We start from the raw sequence: 9,151 nt of genomic DNA on the forward strand, positions 1-9,151 counted from the left end.
CAACATTCCGACGTTGAGCTGCTCCCCGTCGCCGACCATGGGCGGCACGGAGAAACGGTGCGCGAAAACGCGGAGAAAACTCTCGATAGAAACCAAGAAAGAAATCATTGCAAAGAGAGAAGGTGGTCGGAAGATTTCGGATTTAGCGTCAGAATACAGAGTCAACAAATCAACGATCGCCACCATCATCGCGAATCGCGAAAAAGTAGCTGGTGTACACGCAGGAAAAGGTGTGGTGCAGATTTGCTCTGAGAAGCAGCGATCTCCGAGGCTGGACGAGGTCGAGAATCTGTTGCTATTGTGGATCACGGAAAGGCAGATGCGAGGAGATGTCCTGTCGAGAGACATGATTTGTGAGAAGGCGAGGCTGATTTTCGAAGGATTGACTGTGAGCTCTATGAGCGGAGATGCCGACGCCGAGCGTCGGTTCCAAAGCGAGCCGAGGTTGGTTCGCCGGTTCCGAAAGATGGGAGTACATCATGTGAAATGTCACGGTGAAGCAGCCAGCGCTGATAGTGCGGGCGCTGCTGCGTTCGCCAAGGACTTCCAAGCGTTGATAGCAGAGGAAGGATATTTGCCGGAACAGGTGTTCAAATGCGATGAGACGGGTCTCTTCTGGAAGAAGATGCCCAACAGTACTTTCACAACCGGAGAGCAGACGACGGTACCAGGACGTAAAATGATGAAAGAAAGACTGACATTGCTCTTGGGAGCTAGTGCCAGCGGAGATCTGAAGTTGGAGCCCTTGTTAGTGTACCACTCCGAGAATCCGAGAGCGTTCAAGAAGCATCGCATACAAAAATCTAATCTTCCGGTTTTTTGGAAATCTAATCGGAAGGCCTGGGTAACGCAAACAATTTTCAAGGAGTGGGTGCTAAAAGTCTTCGCACCTAGCGTGAAGAAGTTTTTGCGCCAATCATGTTTGCCAATGAAAGCTCTACTGGTACTGGACAACGCCCCGGGACACTCGAAAGATCTCGACGAGGAGCTCCGCTCTGAATACGAGTTCATCAAGGTGTGCTATCTGCCACCGAACACGACGTCCGAGCTGCAACCCATGGACCAGAACGTGATCGCGACTTTCAAGAAGCTTTACACAAGGAGTTTGATGAGGCGTTATTTCGAGGCCTGCGAAGAGAATCCTCTGATGGATCTGAAGTCTTTTTTGGCGTGAGAGCTTTGACATCAGTCATGCCATAAAGACCATTGATCGAGCGTGGCAAGAGGTCTCAAACCGATGTCTGCTCGCGGCGTGGCGGAACATCTGTCCTACTTTCGGCGGAAATCGCGCTGAAGACGTCGAGGAAACTGAGAATGCCACGATCTTGGGAGAGATCATATCAGTGTCGGGAAGTCTTGGACTCCAGCTCGATGAACGTGAGGTAGAAGAATTCATCCGCGATTACGACGAAGACTTCACTGTTGAGGAGCTCCAGGCTATGTTCAATCAAGAGCGAAGTGACTCATCCAGCGGCGGAGAAGAGGAGGAGGATCCGTCAGGACCGATGTCTTCCGCAAGCATCAAAGAAATCGTTTCCAAATGGAAGGAGATCGAAAGCGTTTGATGCGAATCCGAAAATCCCCTCGGAAGTATTAAGCAGCGCCGAAATATTCGAGCAGAATGCGATCACTCGTCTTGAGCGCATCCTGAAATCGAGAGAACGGCAAGCGACCCTCGATCGATTTTCCTTCCTTCCATTAATTAACGACCAATTTAAGTAAACATCAATGTTTCGGAGAACTATGGTTCCCCCCTTGTGTTCCTATCACGAGTCTTTATATAAAATCCGTTTGTCAACTTGTTGCGCTCGTCTTCTGAAACAGCTAGGAGCGGAATATCTGGTTTCCCATCGGGACCAATGTTAAATATGGCCCCGCTTAACGAACTTCCCGCTTAACGAACCCTTTCACGGAACCGAGCACGTTCGTTAACCGGGACCCCACTGTATATTGATATTATAACCCATTCCTCAGCTCCGTTTTTGAGCGTTGCCGCAACCCAATCATCCCCCGAGCCTTTTAATTCAAGCTCTAGATGTTGTGCTGCGAGTATTCCGACTCCTCCGAAGGCTTTCCTCCCTGACGTTCCTTGTCTATTTTTTCCTATCCATTCGTATCCGTGGATTCTAGGGGGTGCTTCCTTATTCATAGGTTTCGTTTCACCTACCAATGAGATATCCGTGCCGTTCGTCTTCAGGACTTCTTCTTCAACCTGCGCCCATTTCTTCGTCGAGTTTCTCCCCCCGTTAATATTCAGGGTTGAGATCCTCAGGGACTTCACTTGATCTGTCTCATTCCCATTCGGTGATCTCCCTCAGCGCTGGCGGCGTACTCTCCTTCTGTTAGGAGCGCCGGGGTGTCGACACTGTCTGAAGTGTGCACCGGGTTCGGCGCGGCGGGTCCTCACGTCTTCAAGGACCTTGTTGTGGTTGTTGTTGCTGTTGTTGTCGTTGCCAGCTCCTGCTCCGTGGTCTCTCTCGGGGGTTCTCATGTGAATCCCTTCGAGGGCGGGCTTGTCTTTGTTGTTGTTGCTGTAGTTGGGGGGGGAGGGGTCTGTACAGCTCTCGACTCTGTCGCTCCTGGTCTCTCTCGGGTCGATATGTACCCTCTAGCGTTTATCGCGATCTGGTTCTTCGCCTAGATCTCGAGTCAGACCTCGAGTTCGACCTCGTCGTTTCTGAGCATCATCGTTTCTAGGGTTTGTACTCGAGACTTTAGTTTCCGATTCTCTTGTTTGACCACTTTCAGGTCTTTCATCAACGAGCTCATCTTCGAGTCCACGTGTTTGCTGATTTCACACACTATCGCATCTTTCCCGTCGTCTAAGAGTTTGCTGAGCTGTGGGAGTTGAGTGTCGTTGAAACCAGACATTTCGACACCGGAAGCGTTGTAATCACACGAGTTTTCACAGAGAAAAAGCTACTTTTTGGAGCTGATCGAACGCGAGCTGTTTACTCGTCGTCGGCAAACGCATTTTTTTGATTTGAAATTGCAGAAGTTGGTTCTCCCGAGGGAAACCGACTCAAACGGAGCCATCAACGACTTGATGCGACAAGACGGCGGGACTGCGTTACTTGCCCTGAGTGACTTGAGTTCCATCAGAGCCTTCATTACCACCTACTATCGAGAAGGGTGGGTTGCTCAAGCGCCAGCTGGCCACGATCGTCCAAGTCCCCCGTCAGAGCCATCGACAATCACGATGCAAGATACCGATGCCGTCGACGGCGAGTCGAGCCCTTCAAGCGACCTCTCGAGCGAACCTACACCTAAGACGTTGCATCGGTCTCTGTCATGTGATCGCCTGCTGGCCTCGATCGTCCGAGTCCCCCGACAGACCCATCGGCAATCGCGATGCGAGAACTTCATGACGGGGAGCCGAGCCCTCCAACCATTTCCACCAGCGATCATACACCTGAAGCCGTTGCAACGGTCGCTGTCTCGGAAGCTCAGCAAGGTTTGCTCCAATCAATTTAGAGAACTGAGCACCGATGAGCTAGACGACATTTTAGGATTTTCAGAGGTGCGCCTCGCGTGCGGCACCATCCAGAGCATAACTATTGGAGAATGTAATCCAGAGTTCGATGCACAAGATGCCCTGTTGGCAACAATGAGGAGCCTACCACTTTAATAAACTTTGTGATAATATTCTTTTCCTTCAGGGCTTGCGATTCTTTTCTCGATGTTGAGGTGTAGGTAGAAACTGAAAACTACTAGTCCTCGTTCCGTACTAGGACTATGAATCATACCAACCCCACGGGGTCATTCACCCGTGGCAGTAGTAAAATACGTGAGTCACCGGGGTTGCACCCCGAGTTCACGACTCTAGCATGATAGCCTTATGGTAGTACGAAACTGGGTGAGCACCCCACAGGCTAGGTACACCCAATAACATTCTAGGACGCTACTTATGATAGACCAAGGTAGTCTTATCCTATGTATATGTATGTACTAATCAGGACATGTAAGGAGGAGCCTAGACTCCTGCCTAGGTATAAAAGACCTAAGATTTCAAATAAAATTCACAGTGGTATCTCCCTCTCGCGAGACTGCATCTCTGTGTATTCCTGAACGGGCTGCTCTTCTACTCCTGACCAGAGCTACGAGCCCTGACCTTTATCACGCTATCAACTCTCTTACCCTTACCAACTGGCTGCACAGAGGTCCTGTGCATCTCCACAACGATCGAGAGGGTAAGCTGAAACTCTTTATCCACTGGTTAAGACGTTCAGCTACGTACAGCTGCACAGGGTTTTCCGGCGCATGCAGAAAGTGTCAGAGATTGAGGGTTCGTTTGATCTTCGTGATCGCGACTTGGCTCCACCTCAACTCTGTACCAATCACGTGAGGGTAATGGCCGACGCTTCTCCTGAAAGCACATCTGGTAGAAAATTCAGTCGACTCCGTGCGGTAATACTGGCGGACGACGGTTCCAATTTTCTGGCATGGAAATCGACTGTGACTACGCTCCTCCAATTAGATGGGGATGCCTGGGATGTTGTTGACAGGAAAGTAACGGCTACGGCCGACAAATACAAGAAAGCAAATCTGGCTGCAAAAGCCATCTTGCTAAATTCGATATCACAGAATCTGGTTGCCTCGAAGTTCAGCTCGACAGTCAAAGATGCTGCTGCTTCAGACATTTGGGACAAACTAAATAGGCGCCTTGGTGCGACGGCTGAAGCCGCGAAAATCACCGCGCTCTCGCGATTCTTCACATTTGGATGGAATCCTGGGAAGACTGTGATCCAAAATATGGCTGCCTGACCACTTATCAGTAGAGTTTCTATTCTACCGGACATTTTTTCTTCGGAAACCGGACATGAATCGGACGGACACTGCAGCCGAAACCGGACAAGAGGACCGGACAGAAAGAATGATTGCAAATTCGACTATGAAACCATTTTATGCATACATTTTCGACACGCTTCTCTGATAAGATTTTCGATTAACTTATTCTTCAAAGAGCAGACCCGAATTGAACTGTATCGACATATACCGTTTGAGATTCAACTCAGTCAATCTGTGGCGACGATCTGACAACAAATTCTTGTACAAGGAAAAGGTCCTCTCAACCTCGGCGTTGGAGAGGCATGCGAATCTATACACATCTGTCAATTGGTCTTGCCTCGAAATCTCCGAGAGACGCTTGAAGTCGGGATTTCTTTCGAGAACTTCCTCGAGTCGTCTCGCGAAACGTCCTTTCAACTTGGACCGCACTGAACGGAGTATAGCGAGTTGTTCCTCCATTGTCTTTGACCGAGACTCCAGCGCTTCGATAGCATTCGGTAAATCGCGAAATTGAGCGATCTGGTCGAGCTGGCTGCGCAGTTCTGGATCCTGGACCAGAGACTTGAGGGCTGTGGTGTCTGCTCCTTTTGCCTCTATTCTCGACGCAAACGAGATGATATTCTCGAAGTTGTTGTGGTGATGTAGGGCCGTGTTCAAGAAGGTTCCCCACCGTGTTACTACAGGTGTCGGGGGTAGAGCCTCACCTCCGAGTATTGATTGATACAGGTCCTTCCGTTTCTTCGAGTAAGACAATACGCTTTTCATGCTCGAGACCAGCGAATTCACCTTCGGATGTTCCTCTCTGATAATCTCGCAGAGTAAGTGGAGGCCGTGCGCCAAGCACGTCACGTGGAAGAAATCTTTGTAAAATATCCGGAGTTCTCTTCCGGCAGCAATATTTGTTCGGCATTGATCCGTCACGAATAAGCGAAACCGCTTCGGATCGTCGGAGATAGACATGACAACTCGGTTCACAATGCCGGAGAGAGTCGTCGTGTCTGCCGATTCAACGAATTCCGTATCATACAATATCGGAACTTCAGATTTTCCGCTGAGTGGGACAACTATTGTGTTCACGACTTTCCTCCTCTTACAATCCTGTGTTTCATCGATATAAATTGCGAATGGGAGCCCCTCCAGCTGGGAGTTCAGCTTCTCTCGTACTAGCTGATAGCCGAATTCGATGTATTTATCGGGGTTGGTGGCGCATACGACGTGCTGATTGGCGTATCTCAAAAAAAATCTTTGAAGCGAGACGACGTCAAATTGTACAGAGGAATGTTCGAGGAAACAAAAAGGAGGAACAGCTCGCGATTAAACGGGTTTATGTCTTCTTTCTCACTACGAACCAACGTAGAAGCGATGCCTGTCTGACTTTGAGAGGATCTCAGAGCCCGTAGATGCTTTGGAGTTCTCAGGTGCTCCGAGAGCCTCGTGCTGCCTTTCCTATCCTTGATCTTCAACCTCGTCGAACACTTCCCGCATATAACTGAATCCCCGTCGAGTTGGAAACATTTATTCTCCCTCTTCGTTAGCCAACCCTTCACAAGGAGCGAGAGTTTTCTCTCCATATCAAAGTCGCTTCGAAGTCACGCAACAGTGTCTCTTCAGAGCACGTCTTCCGATCCGCAATCTTGGAGAGCATCTGGGTCAAACCACGGAGCTTGAGGCTTGATTGCACGTTCACCACTGGCGTATCGATGAAACAACACTCTGTTCTCGTTAGAAATCAGTCGCTGAAGATTTGCCGCATGGTGCGACAGCGTAGCGTGGTGACGGTCTCGACGTGCGACATCATCGCTTTCAAAGGGTTGCGTGCTGCAGTGCACCACATGCCAACAATTCAAAGAGAGTCTGGGGGAGGGAGATAGCGTCGATCGCATCCCTGCTCGGGTCAATCTACAGCGTGAAATTATGGAATCCTAGGCTCGCTGGGGCTTTCGGTCATAGTTTCATGACTCGGCGCTCAACCGGTGGATGAGAAGTGCATCCGGAAACGAGATTATCGAGTGAACCTATGGAATATTATAACTTAAGGAACTGGATTTCTCCCGAAAAGCGGGAAACCGGACATTTCCTACCGAACAGCACGAAACCGGACAAAAGGACAGGAACCGGACGTGTCCGGTAGAATAGAAACTCTACTTATCAGTCATGAGAGAAGCCATCGAGATCAGATTGCGGCGCATCTGAGGAACGTAGAGCACATGAGACAGATCCAGCACGGCTTCACCGTGAATTGAGTCTTGCTCAAGCTGTACGAATCCTTCACCTAACGCCGGAAGCCTTTGGTCTCCCCCCACTTTAACCGTGCGATGTGAGCTGTGTTCAGAGTAATTCTGGGTGTAGGCTAGGTCATTGGTGATGTGATGCGACGCACCGGAGTCGATAAGCCAAGAAGACGAATTATAGTCGAACTCGGAAACGTTAGCAGTGAAGATCTCAACGTCATCATCACTGTGCGGAGTGACTTCAGTCACATTCGCGGAGGCTGGAGTTGGAAGGCGTTGGCGATTGGTATTCGATCTGTTTTGATTGGGACGAGAGAAGTTTGGTCGACTGGGGCGGAAACGCTGATGATTAGAATTATTATTGTTCTGCTGACGACCATTGGAATTGGTTTGACGGGATGGTTAATAGTTATTACGATTGTCACGTTGCTTGTAATTATTGTCATCATTCGAGGGATAATTCAGAACAGAATTGAAATTTTGACGATTGAAGCTAGGATGTTGAAATCTTGGTTGATTATTCGGACGGAATCGTCAATTAGATCGAATAGACATTCGAGAGAACATTGCTGTTGGGTCCGTGTAGTTGGACTTCTTGGAACTGATGGTTTCTGCGTGAAGTTTAATGGCTTCATACAGATTCGGCAGTGTTTGATCAGATGAGGCTTTCAAAAACCAGAATAAGCTCAACTGAGAAAATGACGGAGGCAGCATCTGGAGCAGACGGCGACATGCCATCGCTTCTCCCAGATCGGCATCCGCAGATTCAACACCAGTCATAACCATATCGAAGGCATCCATATTTTGGATTACTGTCTTCATGGGATTCCATTCAGAAGTGAAGAATCGCGAGAGCGCGGTGATTTTCGCGGCTTCAGCCGTCGCACCAAGGCGCCTATTTAGTTTGTCCCAAATGTCTGAAGCAGCAGCATCTTTGACTGTCGAGCTGAACTTCGAGGCAACCAGATTCTGTGATATCGAATTTAGCAAGATGGCTTTTGCAGCCAGATTTGCTTTCTTGTATTTGTCGGCCGTAGCCGTTACTTTCCTGTCAACAACATCCCAGGCATCCCCATCTAATTGGAGGAGCGTAGTCACAGTCGATTTCTATGCCAGAAAATTGGAACCGTCGGCGTCGTCCGCCAGTATTACCGCACCGAGTCGACTGAATTTTCTACCAGATGTGCTTCCAGGAGAAGGGTCGGCCATTACCCTTACGTGATTGGTGCAGAGTTGAGGTGAAGCCAAGTCGCGATCACAAAGATCAAACGAACCCTCAATCTCTGACACTTTCTGCATGCGCCGGAAAACCCTGTGCAGTTGTTCGTAGCTGTACGTTTAAACCAGTAGGTAAAGAGTTTCAGCTCACCCTCTCGAACGTTGAGGAGATGCACAGGACCTCTGTGCAGCCAGTTGGTAAGGGCAAGAGAGCTGATAACGCGTCGAAGGTCAAGGTTCGTAGCTCTGGTCAGGAGTAGAAGAGCAGCCCGTTCAGGAATACACAGAGATGCAGTCTCACGAGACGGAGATACGGTCAACGGGGGCGAAGCTGAGTACACGGGGCGAAGCCGATACTATCGGCCACGCAGCGCTCGAACGTCTTTATCTCCAGAACGACGATGATGGTAATGATTCCTTCCGAGCGATTACGTGCGTGATCCTCGGGCATTGCAACAAAGCAGTTTTTGACAGTCTAATTGAAGTAAGAAAATTTCTATCAATGTTTTACAGAATATTGTTTTTCGCCTACTCCGTAAATCTCGGAAACTTGGACCTGTATTTCCGAACGCGAGGACCCCCTCAAACTTTTGATCTCGATGATTTCAAGTCTAATGTCTCGAGATTCTCTCGATGCTTCGACGATCCTGAGACTCTACCGGGCTTGGTCCTGGACGTGTCCTTAGAAAAAATTATTTTTCACGGGGTGAAGCCGCTCATGGTCCGAGTCTACAAAAAAGTCGAAGGACCGCGCCGCCTGCGCAAATATGGGCCTGAGCAGTTAGCGGCGGCCCTAAAAGACATCAGGACACGTGGTATGTCCATCCGGAATGCAGCCGAGGTGCACTCAGTTCCTTACACCACTTTTACGTGAATTCCCGCGGCAAATACTCCAAGTCGCATGGCGGTCAAAC

The 9,151-nt window shown here is 49.3% G+C and overlaps 1 protein-coding gene across 1 annotated transcript; it reads left to right on the top strand.

Annotated features, from left to right (window-relative positions):
- The first annotated feature begins 37 nt into the window (after positions 1–37).
- Positions 38–1,174, top strand: LOC100901293 (tigger transposable element-derived protein 1-like). Its single transcript, XM_003740338.1, has one exon. It carries the CDS (start codon positions 38–40, stop codon positions 1,172–1,174), a length of 1,137 nt encoding a protein of 378 aa, XP_003740386.1.
- Positions 1,175–9,151: the final 7,977 nt, after the last annotated feature.

This window comes from Galendromus occidentalis, unplaced genomic scaffold (genome assembly GCF_000255335.2).
Source record: "Galendromus occidentalis unplaced genomic scaffold, Mocc_1.1 scf7180000076901, whole genome shotgun sequence".
Lineage (NCBI taxonomy): Eukaryota > Metazoa > Arthropoda > Arachnida > Mesostigmata > Phytoseiidae > Galendromus > Galendromus occidentalis.